General features: G+C 36.7%; 1 protein-coding gene across 1 annotated transcript in view; it reads right to left on the reverse strand.

Annotated features, from left to right (window-relative positions):
• The window catches only part of Yif1 (Yip1d-interacting factor 1), a 48,989-nt gene that overhangs the window by 12,653 nt on the left and 14,718 nt on the right, over positions 1–21,618 (reverse strand). Inside the window, exons 2-3 of the mRNA XM_065233845.1 lie at positions 10,504–10,979; positions 10,317–10,440 (exon numbers count right to left, since the gene is read on the reverse strand). Of these exons, the coding sequence (XP_065089917.1) occupies positions 10,317–10,440; positions 10,504–10,979 (600 nt within the window). The remainder of the gene's footprint in view (positions 1–10,316; positions 10,441–10,503; positions 10,980–21,618) is intronic.

The raw sequence follows: 21,618 nt of genomic DNA on the forward strand, positions 1-21,618 counted from the left end.
AGGGGGTCAATGGCCAGATCTCCAGTGAAAAATCACTGTCCATACAGCACAAGGGTAGAGGTAAAGATTTGGCACCACAGAATAATAATCACAGGGATCAAGTGAATCCTGCTTAAGATGCCGGATAGGGAAGATTAGTGTTTCAAGTAGGGGATAGTCGGAGTAACAGTAGTAATAGTTGTAGTAAAAGTTGGAAAGTAAACGTACAGAGGACCATGTTTTGCAATACCTTCTTAATCATGATCTTTTTTGAATGTTTGAGAATCAGTGTCAGTCAATGCCATTGTCTTTGTCGATGTCTTTACGTTTGTCAGTTGCCATTGTTATTATAGGTGTTGTCTCAACGTATATGTTCTTGTCAATGAGAGTATTGAAAGTATCCGTGGAAGTATTTTTCACTGTGTGTGTTTATGTGTGTTTTCACCAAATGATTATATTTCTTCCTCATCTCCTAGTTGTAACTGCGTACAAGAATAATTAACTAAAAAAAGCAAAATGTAGCAAAAGTTCATACTATAACATGCCTAACTTACTATCTTCTTTTGTCGACTAATACCTAAATGTAATTTTTAATCTTTAGATTTGTGGAACCTCTTAACGGAAGTGCTTTGAGTGTGTAATTTTTAATTTTATGACGATAAGTTGCTCAAAATACCAGCCTGTAATTCCGTACCAGAGTCCACCTCCAATTCAATGTCTTTTGTGGATTCGTAGAAGCAAAGTTGGACTAAAAGCTAAATAATTACCTACAAATTCTACCTAAATCGTTCACAACCAGAGCCGGATCACTGATGAAAACCAAAACTACACCGCTGAAACACGTATCGAAATTTTCGAAGGCAAACACTCCGCAACCTATTCTTGCTACTGATTCTGTCCAATTGTTAGGTATCCAAATTATAGTCATCCGTAAATTTATTATTGAATATATTATGGATGAAGTATCTATTATAGAATAACTATTATTTACGATAATTACATGAAAGAAATAAAATATAAACGACAAACACTACTAAAATCTACTAAAATCTCAAAAAGATATTCTCACAAATGTAGTTCCGCAACCAGGCCTGCTACCACTCACTCGCCACCTTGCACATGTTAGACACAAAGAGAGGCCGAAAGGCAAGCGTCTGACACGCAAAACCCGTCAAATCTACCTGCAGATAGTCACAATCATCGATTCTAAGAATCACGAGCGGTAACTCTGATTGAACGCTCACGAATCATAAAATCGCTGACTGCGACACTCCGAAAGCGAAATTAACAGGTTCTATGCGTCAAACACCCGCCACCTAATTTCCTGCCGTATCCAACAAGTACAAATCTCCACTGCAACATCGAACGAATCCAAAACCTCGAAAATCACTCCTCTATAGCAAGTGAGTGGAAGCAACCCTGCACGCAACCTTTCTTCATGATACACCTTTTTAACATGTCATGTAATTGGGCCTGTGGACATGCGTTAGCTTCGAAACTTCTAACCAAACTGGGAAAATTTTCAGATCACAAAAAAAAACTTGAAAAAAACTTTCAAAGGTAATAAATATTGATTATTTTACGCCAAAACGAGCAAATAATATTAAATCACTTGTATCGTATGCTAATGCCAATTGACTGTAACAAAAACAATATGCTGAAATAAAATAAAAAATCATTACTTTATTGGTGAGAAGTTTCTAATAAGCCCTCCCAGTTCCTCTGTATACAGAACAAATCTGATACTATAATCAGAATTGCTCAGTCTGCATGAAGCAGCCGATTTCATCAAGGAAGTTCTATTAACAACCAAGAATTAATCGTTTGAGGCATACTGAAGCATTAAGAAGGTGATATGTGTCACTATGGAAAATCATCATCTTTGCATATATAAAGAGATTAAACATAACCCTTTGCTTCCATCCATTATCTGGTCACAACTCCGAATTCATATTGATAAGACGTCCATAAGTGGTATCGAAAAAACTGTGGAGCTCCTAGGATCAGTTTCATGAATTGACCACTTTTAAGGATGTTCCGGATCTTTAAGTGAACCATCCCGTAGTCCCCAGCGTCCATTTTCTGGCCAAAACTCTGAATTAAATGTGATAAGACGTCTATGAGTGGTTTCGAAAAAAAAAACCGCAGTGCTCTAGGACCAGTTTCAATTATTGACCAGTTTTACGGATGTTCCGGATATTCCGAAGGACCATTGCATAGCCCCCAGGATCCATTTTCTGGTCACAACTCTGATTTCATTGTGATAAGACGTCTATGAGTGTTTTCGAAAAAAAAAACCCGGAGCTCTAGAATCAGTTTCATAAAATGACCACTTTCACAGATGTGACATGTGCGTACCACATGTCATTGCTATTTTTCTATCATGCACTTTTAGCAGACCACACTTGTGGGAATATGCTGCGTAGCTAAATCACACCCAGCATTGAACCTTCATTTCAATGCTTGTTCAAACCTACTCAGCATTTATGACGACAAATAAAGGTGCATTATATACTCGGTGCATCAAGTGTCTCCAACTTAGACTCTATATGAAAAATAGGAATCAGAATAAATTAATTCCATTTCAACCTTCAAACGTGACGTGTCGTGGTTAGTAAAAGATATCACGGTCATGAGTCCGGGGACCAGGACCCAACATGGCGACCGTGACAGGACGTGCAATTGAGCAAGTACAGCACCTCAAGCCAACTTTGAGGCATCTGTGGTTAGAATGAATGGTTTGTGAAAATCGGGAAACTGAAGAACGTTTGGTGATATTAGGCATTTCTTCAGTGTATCGAAAGCGTTTTGACATTCAACATTCCATACAAATTTCTCATTCTTTCTAAGAAGCTTATTTAATGGATTACAAATATTTGCAAAATTTGGTATAAATCGTCGATAATAGTTGCAAAAAGCAACGAATCGACGTATCTCATCAGGGTTATTTGGGACGGGGTATTTTTCGATAATTGAATACTTAGTTTTATCTGGTTGAATCCCAATATTTGATATGTGATGCCCTAAATAGGTCACATCACTTTTAAAGAAATTACATTTTGTAGGGTTAAGCTTAAGATTATACTTTCTTAAGCAATTGAAAACTTCACGAAGATTTGCAAGATGATGATTTATTGAACAACCGATGACTATGACGTCATCGATGTATAAAAATGCACATTGAGGAGGAAGTCCGCATAAAGCGATCGACAACATCCTCTGAAAGCTATTTGGGCTGACGTTCAACCCAAATGGCAATCTGTTAAACTCATAATGTCCGTTGATTGAAGAGAAAGCAGTATATTTCTTGCTTTCGTTTGTTAAAGGAATCTGATGAAATCCTGACATGAGGTCGAGCGTTGAAAAGTACTTTGCTCGACCCAAATGATCAAGAATTTCATCAATTCTTGGTAAAGGAAATTTGTCAGGGGATATTTTTTTATTTAGCTGGCGAAAGTCTATAACCAGCCGCCATTTTTTATTTGCATCTGATTTTTTCGGGACCAAAAGTATTGGGTTATTGTAGGGTGATGTGGAATGTTGAATTACTTTATCATCCAACATCTTTTTAATTGGCCTGTCTATTTCATCTTTCTGAGATTCCGGCGTCCGATGATTTTTTATATATACCGGATGGGAATCATGAAGGGAAATTTTTTGTTTGTAAAAATGGTTTGCTGTTAAAACATCATTTTTAAGAGCAAAAATATCATTAAATTCTTTACATAAACTTTTAAGTTTTGGGTTTATATTTGAATCAATTGATTGATCCAAGTTTAATTCATTTAATAGTGTTTCATTTCTTTTATCATCTTTGTGCATTGCCTTAGCTGCAGTATATATTACGTAGTCTTTTAATGGTATCAACTTAGGTATAAATTTAAATGATATACTTTTCATCTCGTCAGTAGTATTTATTATTTTCATATATTTGTTTTGAGTGTCTACTACACCATTTGCACAAAATACCCCGGGTTGTATTTCTTCTGCAATGGTAACACTCTCTTCTATTTTATGTACTATATTAATTCGCCTTATAATTTCACATCTGGGTGGAATTATATAATTTCCTCCCAGCTGGTTTGTAATTGGTATTGCAATTGAATTATTATCTAATTTTATTGATAATAAAAATGAATCATAGTCAATTGTACATCTGTATTTACACAAAAAGTCTCTTCCCAAAATTCCATCCGTGGGAATAGGAAAACTATCTTCCACTATATGAAAATTTTGAGGGAGAGTTGAATCTTCAATCTGAATATTTGTATAAGTATCGCCTAAAGTGGATATTGTTCCACTTCCAATACCAGTAACGTTGCATTTATTGTTCGGAAAGTAAATTTGAGATTGCTTTATTCTATGTGCTTTGATGATTGATATGTCGGATCCACAGTCTACCATCAAGGAGCAATGTGTGCCCGACGCCTCAATTAACACGCACACGAAATTAGAGGCAGATACGTTTATGGCGTATGCTGCCTGAATGGGTGGCCTAAAGGGTGGACATTTGTCTGTTGGCCTAAAGGGTGGATATTTGTTTGATTTTGTACCGGTGGCACTGGGGCTGTAGGTAAGTTTGGATGTAACCCTTCTGGGACCATTTGCTGTTGGTAGTATATGTGACCATTTCTACCACGGTTTCCTCCACGTCCTCTTTGATTATAGTTGTTCGTGGGATGATATGAGTTTGCTTGTCCTTGCCATCGATTATTGTTTCGATATTGGTTATTGGAGAAAAAACGGCCTCTGCCACGGTTTCTTCCTCTGTTGTTTGACTGATTGTAATTTCTACCATTGTATTTGGCTGGTTTTGTGACAAATATTTGTGCTGTTTGGCTGGTACTTGGTTCGTTTTCTAGCACTTTTTGAATAGCTGAGGACATTGTTGAAAATTGTCCAGCTTTTAATAATAACTTTGACTCTTGATGCTTTATACAATTAGTTAAAGCCTTTACTCCAGCAGAGACAGCCATTTTTGAAGCTGTTACAGCTGGGATGTTCTCGCTGATATACGCATTTTCCAACTGCATCGTTAACTTATCTATTGACTCAGTAAATTTGGACAATTCTCCATTTTGTTTTATGGAGTTCAGCTTAGCCATTAACACTTCCGGTGTATCGGTTGCTTTGCATCTCTGTTCAAGAGCATTGATTATCTCTTGAACATTTTGCGGGTTTTGGCCAATTGCTGTTCTGGCTTTACCTGAAAAGCCTTGATAATATTACTTGTATACCCATTTGCTTGTTTGCATCATTAATGAAAGTGTTGACTGCGCGTAGCGCATCTACTACACTGAGCAATTTTTCACTTTCACCGTCGTACTGAGGTACTAACGATGAAATGATTTTAGCTAATTCAAGTTGACTAGCCATATTTCTTTTTCGAACAAATTTAGATTTTAATTTAATGAAAAATGTAATTGGCAAAGCAATTGATTTAAAACTCGATGCCTCAAAGTTGGCTTGTGGTGCTGTACTTGCTCAATTGCACGATGGAGTAGAAAAGCCAATTGCGTTTGCCAGTAAGGCATTTACCAAAGGTGAATCTCATAAATCAACAATTGAACAGGAATTAACAGCAATTCATTGGGCAGTGTTACATTTCCGTCCGTATTTGTATGGACGTAAATTTTTGATAAAAACGGACCATCGTCCATTAATTTACCTCTTTTCAATGAAGAATCCCACTTCAAAGCTCACACGAATGAGATGGGATCTAGAAGAATACGATTTTTCAATCGAATATATCAATGGAAAATCAAACGTCGTTGCTGATGCGTTTTCTCGCATTCAGCTAGACATGAATGAATTAAAACAAATGTACGCCATTACAAGATCAATGTCAAAAAATACAGCAAATCCGCCAATTAATGATCCTCGAGTACAAAAGCTTGATCAACTTAATGTATTTGAAGCACTTAATAACGGCGATTCCACAAGAAAAATGAAAATCAAAATGAAAATAATAATAAAATGATAGCAATTGCAAACAATGATTTAATTTTTCAATATATTGACATGAATATGTTCAAAGATATTGGTAACGCGATCCTTAGGGATGCTACCGTAATGATTTATGAAAGGCCAAAAATAGTGACAAGTGAAGATGACATATTAGGAATTCTGAAACTTTATCATGAAAATCCTACCGGAGGACATTTAGGTACCAACCGGTTGTATAGAAAACTTAAAACTCTGTATTCGTGGCATAATATGAAAAAAACGTATAACCGACTACGTAAAAGGATGTATTTCATGCAAAATAAATAAGCACTATCCCAAAGTAAAAACAGAATTTGTTCAGACAACTACACCAACAAAAGCATTCGACATATTATCTATTGACACTGTTGGACCGTTGTATCGAAAAGTATGGCAGGAAATCCTGGAAGCAGCAGGTATGTTTTTTTGTTATTGAATGAAAAACCACAGAATTAACCATTCTTGATTTCATGAGCTGTTCTTTGGCATCATATTTTATTCAACCTTGGCTGTTTTTTTTGTTATTGAATGAAAAATCACAGAATTCACCATTCTTTATTTCATGAGCTGTTCTTTGAGGAAAACTTTTTCTTCTTTGACTTTTGCAATATGTGTGTAAGAATATATTACAACAAATGTGTGATTTTTTTTATTTCTAGATGCGATTGATTTCAAGATATAGTTCAAAACTAAGCTGAGTTTTCATTGTAAGATTACTTAACCACTATCGCTACTAATCATGGATCTAAGTAAATATGTAGATATGTCACTTATGATATGATAAATAATGGATTCCAAACTGTGCTTATTAAATAAACTATGTTTGTTTAACTTGTATAATTTTTTATTCAACGTTAAGCCTAATTTAAGCATTGTTTACAGGTTTACAGGTTAAGCAGGTTTCTAGAGTTGCACAGCAGCAAGGTATTTTATGCCTAACGTCCATTATGCCTAACGTATATTATGCCTAACGTCCATTATGCCTAATGACTTTATGCCTAACGTCCATTATGCCTAACGTCCGTATGCCTAACGTCCGTATGCCTAACGTCCGTATGCCTAACGTACATATTTATGCCTAATGGGGTACACTCAAAAATTAGACCCGGTATATTCAGGACCACATACGATTACAGGATTAACAAAAAGCAATGCAATAATATCAAATAACAATAACCAGCAACAACTTCAGGTTCACAAAACTCGACTTACAAAATTTAATTCTTGTTAAAAATAGGATGAATTTATATAAACCATATTCAATTACAGAAAACACCATTCTTTCTTAAAAGGAGGAAGGGGTGCTTTTTCAACGGCGCCGGTGATGTAGTGGTAAGCGTGATTACCTCTCACCCCAGCAGGCCTGGGTTCAATCCCAGTTGGCGCCGCCGGGATGTTCTGAGGCATAACATCTCTGATCACGCCTTCCTTCGGATGGGAAGTAAAGCCGTTGGTCCCCGGTTCATGAGTTGATGGGTCGGTAGGTAGGGTCCAGGTGTGGGAGCTGCCTTCCTGGCAACGTCGGTAGCATTGGTGCTCAGCACGGAAAATAAGATCGACGGAAAAAAAAACCAAAGGAAAAAAAAAAAGAAGGGGTGCTTTATAAAAACAAAAAAAACCACAAAATATAGATACATGTATAATAATTAAACTGTGAGAGGCATTTGAAGCAAAACCGAATCAGTTACATTTCTCCTTTTGGCCCGTAGGGGAATTGGTGTGACATGTGCGTACCACATGTCATTGCTATTTTTCTATCATGCACTTTTAGCAGACCACACTTGTGGGAATATGCTGCGTAGCTAAATCACACCCAGCAGCATTGAACCTTCAGTTCAATGCTTGTTCAAACCTACTCAGCATTTATGACGACAAATAAAGGTGTCGTATGATATAGCATTATATACTCGGTGCATCAAGTGTCTCCAACTTAGACTCTATATGAAAAATAGGAATCAGAATAAATTAATTCCATTTCAACCTTCAAACGTGACGTGTCGTGATTAGTAAAAGATATCACGGTCATGAGTCCGGCGACCAGGACCCAACACAGATGTTCCGGATCTTCCACAGGACCAGTCTTGTGACTTACCGGGAACTGACTATTCCCAAAAGGTGATCAACTATCTGCTTAACAACTTCTCCAAAGACATCAGGAAGTTATCTCTTCAAATTGCCGTACAATCAGTGTTTGGTCACAATTAACTCAAATTCCATATGCTACGTGTATTCGTTAATGCCGGATCGACCGTACTATAGGATTCCAGTGGCAACCGTACTATAGGAATCCGGCAAGAACGAATCCGTACTATAGGAATCTTGACTGTAGTTTCATATTATCATATAAATTCATTATGTAGGGATGGGACCAGGAGATGGCTAGAGACCTCCACAGCTCAGGATGTGAGCAAAGTGAGAAGAATAAATGTCTGCTAAAATAAATTTGATTTGGCTCCATTTGAATTATTTTGGTAGGGAAAACACAATAATGTATTGCGTACTATTATTATTTGAGATAATTCAATGTAGACGTCTTTCCAAGTTTGCAAATCGACAGGTACCACCTAGCATTGGGCGATCTTAAGGCAAAAATCGATCTTAGTGAATCGATTTTTTTTTTTTTTTGAAAAAAATCGATTCACCTTTAATCAATTGTTTTGAATGAATCTTTTGAATCGATTCGTTTTTCAAAATGGCACAAAAATGTTTCAAATATATCGGACCATAGGAAAGTTGGTGCAGATTAACGCCAAGTTCAGTCTAAAGTTGATATTACGTTACATAAGCTATCTTGTTATGACATTCCACTCATAATAGTAATTTAGGGTGATGATTGATATCATTTAAAAATAAATTGTGTAGTACATACGCAGTAAAAGTTGTGAGTGTAACATACATACATGATGAGAATATAGTAAATGACTATTTTGATTTCATTTAACGTGAAAATTTTTGCTCAGGATACTTGATTAGGTGAGTGATATAACAGGTAATTATATTCGTTTTATTGGTATTCAATGATGTTAAAGACAGAAGTGGAAGAGAATGCGAAGTACTATACGAGAGCCGCACGGAGAGACGATTATAGAGCTTTTTGATGTTTAATCGGCGCACACTACTGCACCTTTTAAATCGAATGAGCGCGATCAAGAGGGAAATAGATTAGTGGGAAAACAAACCATCCGTTCATTCATGTGTGCTAGATAAAGAAACACAATTAAACGTCAAAAAGGTTTATAATCGTCTCTGGAGCCCCAAACCTTTTCTTTCTCGTTTTGCCTACTGAACTGTCACACTGGTTGTTTGCAGAATCCATGTTCAAAGCAAGTGATGTGCAAAGGTGAAGACAAAAAAAAATCAATATTAAATTGCAAATGCAAATCACTGAATTTTTTTTTGGATCGAAACAAAAACCGAATGAAAAGGATCGATCCAGTCGATTTTTGTCTTGTTTGAGATCGATTCAAAAAATCAATAAATCGAACCAAAAGAATAGATCTTTTGAGTTTCCATCCAAGATCGCCCATTGCTAAGCACGATGCTACGAAGCGGACCCAAAGATTCACTCTTAAATGCATAATTTTTTATTATTTTGGGATGATTTTTTTTTTTCATGCGCTTTCTATTGAAATGTTGTTCCACCATGTTTAAAGACAAACATAGATATGTTACCTTATGGCAACACTATGCATTTAAGGGTTAAATGAGCGACCCCCTGCCCTCCCCTCATTTTTTTCTGAAATACTTTGGTGTTATGCTAAAAATCTTTTATTTTTCGAAAAGCGAGTGTGCTACGATTTTTACGCGAGTTTTTTATGCGATACTTTACTTTTAAAAAATCACATTTTTTTATTTAAATCCTGCACAGAGAGAGAGGGGCGGTAGCTCTCCAACACAAGAAGAATGAAATGTGCTGCACGATTTAAAATGCTCTTTCACTGTTCTGAAAATTGGCATATCCAATTTTTTTTTTCCTTTGGTTTGTTTTTTCCGTCGATCTTGTTTTCCGTGCTGAGCACCAATGCTACCGACGTGCCAGGAAGGCAGCTCCCACACCTGGACCCTACCTATCGGCCCATCAACTCATGAACCGGGGACCAACGGCTTTACTTCCCATCCGAAGGAAGGCGTGATCAGAGATGTTATGCCTCAGAACATCCCGGCGGCGCCGACTGGGATTGAACCCAGGCCTGCTGGGGTGAGAGGTAATCACGCTTACTACTACACCACCGGCGCCGTTGATATTCAATTATGGAGTAGTACATTTTTCGATGATGACTAAATTTGCTCCAAAGGAAAGGTTTGTTTTCAAGTTACCACAGTTGTTGCGACTAGAATTATACAATACTTACCAAGCACCATGCCTGCTAGAACCACATAAGTTATGTATGCCATGGTGGGTATATATAAATCTGGTGCATTGATATCGTAACGAGGTTGCACAGGATTATCATGATCGTATTTTAAGGACCAATCCTAAAATCAGAAACAAAAAGAATAAAAATCAAGAGTGCAAAATGAGCCAGTATCATTACATACCCTTTGTGTGTACGGGAAGAAAATTAAGCGAAGTTTATTCATCACGTATTTATTATCTACGGCAAAATAGTATTTCAGCTTCGTTACTGGGATATACTTCTCGATATGGGTATGTACAATTTCTTTGCCCTGATCAGCCAACTTTTGTCCATATTGTAGTGCCATACCTTGCACCATAGGTTGTTGAAAAACAGAAAACTGAGTTGGGAAACTACCATTGTCAGGACCCTGTTGATTCTTCACAGGCTGATGTTGTGAAACATTTGGTTGTGATTGTGGCACATTTGGTATATTTGAAAATTGATTAAAACCATAGTCATTGCTTGCCATGTATTGATTAGAGCCATATCCAGTGTTGTTTACTATTGGCGGCGCGTTTTGTTCAAAAGCGTTGAATTGGGGTGCAAAAGTAGCTGGAGCACCCATAGCGTTTAAATCGCTCACCCGTTTAGGTTTTTTCGGTCCTGCACTGGAAGCTGAAAAGAGAAACACGTTTAATAAGTCCAGATGTGGGAGCTGCCTCCCTGGCGTCGGTAGAATTGGTACTCAGTACGGAAAACAAGATCGACGGAAAACAAATCAAAGAAAAAAAAACAGTCTGCACATAGCATTACTATAATGCTATGTTCGCAATAAGGAGTTATACAATGTTACACGGCTATACTGCCCATAATCGCATATCAGTCCCATATGGATAGGAAATCAAGCAAAGATGGGACTGATATGCGATTATGGGTAGTATATCGATGGCATTTTTCATGTCGATAATTATTACAACAACCTTGTAGCATGTTATAACTCTGTAATCTGAACAAGGCATAAGTTGCTGGAAATCATATACATCAGAGTGCAGAAAATACAGGAACATACTTTTGCTGTACTGATACTCGCCGGAATATGTTCCGGTCATAGTTCCGGAACCAGCGGAACGATCCCAAAAAAACATTCAATAACGTTCTACTGTTGAATATTATGCTAAACTAAAGCAGCATCGTCATGGCATTGTGACTGACTTGCGGTTATTTTTTCCAATTGACGATAAATGTAATCTCAAGTCAGTCGCACTCTGATTATGGACATAACATAAAAAAATATACTAGGTGTGGTGAACCTCCTTGGGAATGTTTTTTTTTAGGTTTTTTTTTATTCATTATAGTCCCCTTTTGTATGTAAAGTACACCACTCATTACTGCAGGCACAACCATTAGACAGTGGACTGTACTGCCCATAATCGCAAGTCAGTCCCATCTGTAAAAAACTGGAAATGAGAAAACGGCGTTCAAAGATTTTACAAGTTTTCTGATTTGACACTTATCTTTGAGGGATAAATTTTAAAATAAACGTACAATTTGATTGAATGCATCTCCGGGGAACTTTGAGATTTGGGCGTAATTGCTTTTGTAAACAAACATTTCAATCGCTGATTTCTCGCGAATAAAAGAACAATCTAGTAAACAAACTATACCAAATGATAGAGGAACCATTCATCTACCTGTTTGTGTTGTTAGTTTTTTAGATTGAGCTTTAATTCGCGAGGAATCGTCAAATCAAGTGTTTGTTTAAAAAAGCAATTACGCCCTAATCTCGAAGTTCTCCGGATCTATGTTTACCCGTAAATTTTGAAAAAAAACATTGTGAAATTTTTATTTTATGGCCAAAATCTGAGTGGGACTGACTTGCGATTACATTTAACGTCAATGAGAAAAATAACCGCAAGTCAGTCACAATTCCATGACGATGCTGCATTAGTTTAGCACAGTATTAAACAGTAGAAAGATACCATGGTTCCATAGAACACTATTGAATGCTTGTGGATTTGTTCCAGAGCAATGGCCGGAACATATTCCGGTGAGTATGGGTCTTCATCAGACCATAGCTTTTCATAAACGTGCCAAACCCTCCATACGATAAATCAATTCACATGAGAATTCAAAAATAAGATCAATAAGAGTCATGATGAGTGACCAGCACCATGTAGACCACACCCGGACATGTTCCAGGGATTCTGTGATACTACCCCGAATGTCACTACCCCGAACGGTACACTACCCCGAACGCCGTTACCCCGAATAGTACACTACCCCGAATGGCCACTACCCCGAAATTAAGACAAATGGAAGAACAGCAAGGGATCAAAAGAAGGGTAAATTTTTGAGAAGGAAATTTCCTTTTCTAATTTATACTGAATACAAATTATAGGATTCTATAACATTCTCTAGAAAACCATTCCTCAGAATCTCATTCCCCAGAATGCACCATGCCCAGAATGTACCATTCCCTAGAAAAGTATGCCATGTATTAGATTGACTATTTTTGTTTATCATACACTCATAAAATATATCACATAACCAGTGGAAAATATCCATGTGAATTTCACATAACTTTCATGTGATCCCATAATTGGAAATTTCACCATCAAATCACATGAACGTTATGTGTCCAATGAAATCTATGTGATTTTTCATATAGAATTTCTAATGCTATGTGATATTCAGGTAAAAATCTTTGTTTTTGTTTTTGGAAAAATACTATTTGCGTTCCTAATAGAAATTAAGTGAAAACTTTTTTCAGTGTAGTCACTCCTGGAATCTTCTTACGCGTATAAAAAAAAAAAAAAACTTCTTAGGGTCTGTTCGTAAACTACGTAGACAGTTGGGGTCGGTTGGCAATTGTGCACGGTCCATACAAATTTTAAAAATTTTGTATGGAAAATTGTCTACGCAGGGGGGGGGGTCAAAAATAAAAAAAAAAGTGTCTACGTAGTTAATGAACAGCCCCTTAATGGCTCAAGGGGGTTTCCCATCTTTTTTTGTTTTTTTTTTATCCCCGTAGGATTGCAATGATCGGGGTTGATGAGAAAAATTTTCAAGTGACTACGATGCCGGACGGATGAGTCTATGGTGACCAATTAAACACCGGATTTACGATATTGATTAATCATAATCTTCTTGAAAATCTTTATGGTTCGGTAATCATTGGTCTGTCTTTGTCTATGTCTTCTTCTCATCCGTACGTCAGTTTTAATGTCTGGATGTTTTCTTGTCTAATGTCATGATGTGTTTGTGTATCAGGGTGTGTGTGTGTGTGGGTGTGTTTGTGTGTTTGCACCAAAAGATTATATTTCTTCCTCATCTCCTAGTTTTAACGGCGTTCAAAAATAATTACCTTAAAAAAATAAATAAATAAAAAAAAATATTAAAAAAACAAACAAACAAACAAAAAACGTTGCAAAAGTTCATACCATAATATATCTAACTTACTATCCACATTTTTTACTAATACCTAAATGTAATTTTTAATTTTATGACGATAAGTTGCTCAAAAGCCTGTAATTCCGTACCAGAATCCGCCTCCAATTTAATGTCTTTCGATATTTTCGAAGGCGAACACTCCGCAACCTATCATTGCTAGTGATTCTTCCCAATTGTTAGGTATCCAAATTACAGGGCTGTTACAAGATTTTCTAAATTTGAACCGCGAAATCCGCGATTTCTCAAAAGAAATCTGCGACTTCAAATACTAATCCGCGACAAAAAAAAAACTGTTTTCATTGTCTAAAAATAGCATTTGTATACTACTACATGGCATTTCAAGCCTATTGCTTATGTAGTAGCATATTAGATTTTTGCCTGCTCTCAACTTAGTGTTCTTTGAAGTACTTTCACATTTTAATTGAGAGCTTTCTATGCCTGTACCATCATATGCCAAAGAAAGTAGAGAAATTTTCCAACCCGAAAAATTAATAGACCGGACGGGAATCGAACTCAGTCCCCTCCAGCATGGACTTGCTTTGTAGCTGCGCCTTTACCGACTGAGCTAAAAGAGTATCGTTTGTAACCTTTGATTTTTTTTAAATAGCATTTATCATCTGAGTAATTAGTGAACATAATAAAACACCCTTACATTATGAGATTCTATTGAATACTACGGGCCTAGATTTGATGAAACATTATTTAAAAAAAACGCATTTTAATTTGCAATGTAATTTTTTTTTAAATTTAACCTTTGCGTCTCTGACGTATTCAAACCAAATACCTTGCACATAATCGAGATATTACCATAGTTTCATAAGTCACACTTGTTGGTCACGTCACGGTTGTGTGTTTTCACGGATATTCCTTGAGTTGTGTTCTAATGTGAACCTAGCACTTTTCGTTGTCAAATAATAACCGAATAATATATATGTGACTTTATGGATCATGCACGACTTATTACTATGTATACAGAAAATTAAAGGTTTTCCAAATCGTCCAGGACATCAGTTGATTTGTTCTACTAGATCAACCAAGACTGCAATAATGTCTGTAGTATCGAAAAATGTCCAATCAGATTCAAAGTGTCTATATGGATAATGTTTAATTATTTCCACGTATACCAGATGATCTAGGTTCTCCAAATCGTCCTGCAGTTCAGATGATTTGTTTAACTAGATCAACAAAGACTAGGATAATATCTGTAGTATCGAATTATCGATTTGGAAATCCTAGAACATTTGGCATGATCCACATAGACACTGCAAATTTATTTGGGCATATTTCGATACTACAGATATTGAATTAGTCTTGGGTGATCTAGTAGAAAAATAATCTAATATCCCAAATGATTTCAGAACTTATTGCATCTTGTATACGTAGCAATAGGTCGGGTACAATCCACATAGACACTTTGAATCTGTTTGGATATATTTCGATACTACAGACATTATTGGAGTCTTGGTTGATATAGTAGAACAAATCAACTGAACTCCAGGACGATTTGGAGAACCTAAAATACCGGTATACATGGCAATTGCTCGCATAAAGGGTTATACGGTCAAAATTTGGTCAATATCAACTTGACGTATTTCTTTCAATTTTGCATTTAAAAAACCTGAACACCCCTCATTTTGAAGGTGTGTGTGTGTGTAGAATGTTGCTCCTATTTTGATTTTGGAATTCACTCTTCAGTTGTCAAAATGCCGTCCAAGCAAGAAGAGCAGCTATCAAAATTTTGCTCGCGCATCGCGAAAATCCGAGCTACTCGCACGCAAAGTTGGCAAAATCGCTAAAAGTTGCCAAATCAACCGTTACAAATGTAATTAAAGTGTTTGGGGAACGTTTGTCGACAGCCAGGAAGTCTGGATCGGGGGGAAATCGAAAACCGGAAGCCGCTGAGACGACTAAGAGAGTTGCCGGTAGTTTCAAGCGAAACCCTAACCTCTCTCTCCGAGATGCCGCAAATAAGCTGGGTGTATCGTCTACAACTGTGCATCGAGCCAAAAAACGAGTCGACTTACAAGAAGGTAGTGACTCCAAATCGCGATGATAAACAAAATACGACGGCCAAAGCGCGATCCCGGAGGCTGTACACGACGATGCTGACGAAGTTTGACTGCGTGGTAATGGACGACGAAACCTACGTCAAAGCCGACTACAAGCAGCATCCGGGACAGGAGTTTTATACGGCAAAAGGAAGGGGAAAGGTAGCAGATGTTTTCAAGCACATGAAACTGTCAAAGTTCGCAAAGAAATATCTGGTTTGGCAAGCCATCTGTACCTGTGGCTTGAAAATCAGCATTTTCATAGCTTCCGGGACTGTCAACCAAGAAATTTACGTGAAAGAGTGTTTGAATAAACGTCTGCTGCCTTTCCTGAAGAAACACGGTTGTTCCGTACTGTTTTGGCCGGATTTGGCATCTTGCCATTACGGTAAAAAGGCCATGGAGTGGTACGCCGCCAACAACGTGCAGGTGGTTCCCAAGGACAAGAACCCTCCCAACACGCCAGAGCTCCACCCCATTGAGAAATACTGGGCTATTGTCAAGCGAAACCTAAAGAAGACCAAAAAAACTGCTAAGGGCGAGCAGCAGTTTAAGGCAAACTGGCTTTCTGCGGCGAAGAAGGTGGACAAGGTGGCTGTACAAAATCTGATGGCAGGGGTCAAGCGTAAGGCCCGGCAATTCGGATTTGGAAAAGCGGAAGCCTAACTGAATATTTTTCCTGAATTTTATACTAATTGAACTTGAAAAAGAAATTTAATTTGATTTTTTAAATAAACGATTTCACCGATTTACACGCGTTTTCCCTTGACCAAATTTTGACCGTATCACCCTTTATATACGATTCATTTATGATTTGACAACGAAAAATGCTATGTTCATAATGGAAAAAAGGAAAAAGTCTCACATTGGACAGACCTTAGGGAATTTCCGTGTAAATCCGATGTGACTTTGGAATTGAGATCATCTTTATCGATTATTTGCAGGGTGTTTGGTTTGAACCGGTAAAAAATTAAGAGCCAAATGAACAACAAAATTGATGACAGCAAAATAATCCGGGACGGAAAGATTACAATGAATTCCACATTTTTTGTGACAGCACATCAGTCCCTTCGCGATTTTTGCGACATCATTTAATGATTCCGCGATTTTCGCGACTGAAAATTCAAATCCGCGACAAATCCGCGAGAATCGCGAAATCCGCGCCTGTTGTAACAGCCCTGAAATTATAGTCATTCGTCAATTTATTATTGAATATATGGATGAATTATCTATTATTGAATAACTATTATTTACGATAATTACATGAAAGAAATAAAATATAAACTACAAACAAAACGTGACTACTAAAATCTCAAAAAGATATTCTCAAAATATATCTCACGCAACCAGTAATCTCAAAACCATTAGACGCTATAATGATACTCTGCAAATGTAGTCACAAGAGGCCAAAAAGCAAGCGTCCGATACACAAAACCCGCCAGATCCACTTGCAGTCACAATCAACAATTCTACGAATCGCGAGCGCTCAAAAATCATAAAACCGCTGACTGCGACACTCTGAAAGCGATATTGACAGGCTCTATGCGTCAAATACCCGCCCCAAAATCTACTGCCGTATCCAACAAATACAAATCCCCATTACAACATCTAACGAATTCAAAACTCCGAAAATCACTCATCTCTAGCAAGTGCATACAACCATTCTTCATGATACACTTTTTCTGCCTATCTTTCTATTATGCCTGTGGACATGCGTTAGCTTCGAAACTTCTAACCAAACTGGGAAATCTATCAGATCACAAAAACTTTGATTATTTTACACAAAAACGAGCAAGTAATATTGAATCTTTTGTATCGTATGCTAATGCCAATTGACAGTAACAAAAATAATATGCTAAAATAAAATAAAATTTTAATAAAGTGATATGCAAAATTTACTAGAAGATTATTATTTTATTGGTGAGAAGTTCCAAATAAGCCCTCCAAGTTCCTCTGTACACAGAACAAATCTGATACTATAATCAGAATTGCTCAGTCTGCGTGAAGCAGCCGATTTCATCAAGGAAGTTCTATTAACAACCAAGAATTAATCGTTTGAGGCATACTGAAGCATTAAGAAGGTAATATGTGTCACTATAGGAAATCATCATCGTTGCAAATATAAAGAAATTAAACATAACCCTTTGCTTCAGTACTGTCAACCTCCATGTCCATGGGGAGGGGGCTCAAGGGGGTTTTCCATCTTTGAAAATATAACAATAGGAAATAATTAATTCTTTGGATATACGATAAAGAAGGGAATATTCCCTTCTTTTAATATATAAAAGAGAACATAATCAATTCGTTAAATATATGATAAAGAAGGGAATATTCCCTTCTTTGAAAATATAACAAAAGGAAATAATTAATTCTTTGGATATGCGATAAAGAAGGGAATATTCCCTTCTTTGAATATATAAAAGAGAACATGATTAATTCGTTAAATATATGATAAAGAAGGGAATATTCTCTTCTTTGAAAATATAACAAAAGGAAATAATTAATTATTGGATAAACGATAAAGAAGGGAATATTCCTTTCTTTGAATATATAAAAGAGAAAATAATTAATTCTTTGGATGTATGATAAAGAAGGGAATATTCCCTTCTTTTAATATATAAGGAAAATATGTAATCAATAGCTTTTGGCAAGGGATTCGGTGTAATGACCATTTGGGATAATAACGTGTGGAATAATGTTATAAATTTGTGTTCAACGTTCATGCACCGATTTTTCAATCCATAACGAGAAATTCTTCAACTCAGGTCGAACAATTAACGGCGCCGGTGGTGTAATGGTAAGCGTGATTACCTCTCACCCCAGCAGGCCTGGGTTCAATCCCAGTCGGCGCCGCCGGGATGTTCTGAGGCATAACATCTCTGATCACGCCTTCCTTCGGATGGGAAGTAAAGCCGTTGGTCCCCGGTTCATGAGTTGATGGGTCGATAGGTAGGGTCCAGGTGTGGGAGCTGCCTTCCTGGCACGTCGGTAGCATTGGTGCTCAGCACGGAAAACAAGATCGACGGAAAAAACAAACCAAAGGAAAAAAAAAAGGTCGAACAATTCTTTGATAAGGTTTAACAGTTACCGACTGGTTGAATTGGATTTCATATTAGACCCTTTGACTTTTTAAATGGTGAACGAAGTGCTCGAAAACTTGAAGGTTGTCATTTTCTAAAGAGCTTTAAAATGGTTTGGAATTGATAAATACATAGTTCCATAAAAGTAAACGTAGTGTATCGTCAATTTAGTAAAGTGAAACTAATCAAATTTGTAAAATTTATCGAGAAAATTTGTATTCAGAAGATGTATTAATCAGTGCGCAAGATACTTGCGGACCTGTATATTTATGGACGCCTTACATTAGAAAAATCATTGTGTCTAAAACTCTGAAATATTCGAAAAGGTTTAAGCTTACTACGTTTTTCTACGTCAATGGATGGAGAGATCCATGTTCTGTAATATAAAACTGAAATATAATATCAAATGACCAAACAAAAAGTGATAAATTACTAATTTCATCATCTATTCTGGGGAATGATAAATTCTGGGGAATGATAAATTCTGGGGAATGCTTTTTTGGGGAATGGTACATTCTGGGGAATGTTATAGAATCAATGATAGTTTTTTATTGGAATTTAGAAACACTTAATTTACTGTTTGCTGTTCACAATCTGAAGCCTTCCTGCTCTTACAACTGAACCGTCTCGTTGAATCGCATTCACAAAAAACGAAGCCATCTTGTCATTAAATCGTCGTTAAACACTCAAACACACATAAAAATAAAGCTGCCCAATTTTTTTTTTTTTTAATTTTCATTACGAAAATCGAATGGCTATTAAGTAGCTTCCGTTATATTTTATTTCGAAGATGCAGAATAATAATAATTCTAACTTTATTTTAAAAATGTAATATAATTTTTTTGTGGCAGCAACTTGCTTAAACTCTACACTGGAACCCTTTTATTGATAAATTTTGCTTCGATGAGCCTCTATTTTAAATCAACACACAGACGTTCCTATGCTATGGTGCCCGTTTGGTCACTGTTGTTTTTGTGTTGATCCAAATAATTTTGATAATATAATTGCGCATCCTTGTTTTTTTTTAAAGGTTGATTTTTGTCCCAGTCTTGTCTTCTGTCGTCACTTATTTTGTCATTTTGTCTTGTGTATTAACCCCCACTTGTTTTGTTTATTGTGTCAACTTGTGTCTATTGTTTTTAAACTCGTTCTGTTACTCTGTCATGACTAATTTCATTGATATATAAAAATAGTAATATCTATTACAGGATAATAAGGTTATTTCTCGATTACTTTTTCAAAGGGAAGCACCAGCTCCTGCAAACAATGCATCCGATCGTCGATCCGGCGCAACCGGCAGCTCGCACACGCTTATCAACACCACCAGCAGGTAGAGGAAAATTTCCCCTATCTGATGATAGTGCCAGCACGCGCGGGCGAGCCACCAGCTACGCCAAATCGACGACCAAACGCACCGCCTACAAAAGCCGATACGCTACCTTGAAAAAGTTATCGAGATTTCTACTAATTAATGAATTATTGACAATTACCTCTCATGATCCTTGGCTCCACTATGATTTTAACTTACCACTTTTTGATTATTTATCAAATACCTCTCCGAGTATATAACGCCCCGATGCCTTGTTGGTTTCTGGTCTCATTTGGATTGGTCCTGAATTTGTTTGATATCCTGTTCGAAGTAATTCTTTGAGCTCCAGCTTGTACGTGTCTCACGTCATATGATTCGCCATTCATAAAGATAATGGGTTAAAAGGGAGTATAACATACATAAAGGTAGATTAGTATTACTTGTACTTGATCCAAACAATAGAAAGATCATTTTAGTGTTAGTAGTTATGTTAGTTTTGATCCGTATTCAGCCATGCCGGCCCCTCCAGCACTATTTGCAGCAATTGTGATAAGATTATGCGACACTGCTACTACTACTATGTTAGATGTATGACGCAATGTCTTTCAATAAATCACTCAATCAATTTGATGTTTGAAAATTTGCTCAAAAGGGTTTTGTTGACACATCATACATTACCGAAAACTAAAGCACAACAATCCTAATTCTTATTTCAAACCTATCAACATATTTAACACATCTTTCCTAAAACTTCACTTGTTCGTAAGCGCCTGGTTGAAGATATGACTTTCGCTATTGACATTGTCTGTAATTAACAAATACACTAAATAGGAAGATTTATTATACAACTTCATAGGCTAGTCGCCTCCCTAAGCGGACCCCCCGCGTCCTATCTCTTATGTTAATTAAATTTCTGAATTCTCTAATTGAAGTTTATTTAATAAATAACTGAAATCTCTAATCAATCTACACAATCATAACCCATGCTTTTAAACTAAGATTTAACGTGTTTCAAGTACTTCTGGCTTTGACATATATTAATTATATCTTTGTTCGTCCCAGGTAAAAAAAACTGGAATAACCCATCAGCAAGAAACCATTTTACTTTTGTTCTGTATGTTAAACATAGTGTTGGAAGTAGTGCGCAGTAATCACACAATAATGCGCTATGCGTAGGGAAAAGTTCGCGAATCATATAGCGAATTCGTTTATTATCGGGGTTGGAACCAGTTCCAACCCAGTGCGAAACCGAACTTTTTGTCAGTGCGAACCTCAACCTGAGCTGGGTTTTAAAAACAAACGATCAAACTGACGTTTGTCAGAAAACAAGCAGACCAAATCTTGATACCCGATCCAGGTTGGAACTGAATAATAAACGAATTCGCTAATAGTGAACTCTTGCTTCACTGATTTACATGAATCAATTT

This window comes from Ochlerotatus camptorhynchus, unplaced genomic scaffold (assembly GCF_037179485.1).
Source record: "Ochlerotatus camptorhynchus isolate MF236.1 unplaced genomic scaffold, CSIRO-AGI_Acam_v1.1 ptg000422l, whole genome shotgun sequence".
NCBI lineage: Eukaryota > Metazoa > Arthropoda > Insecta > Diptera > Culicidae > Ochlerotatus > Ochlerotatus camptorhynchus.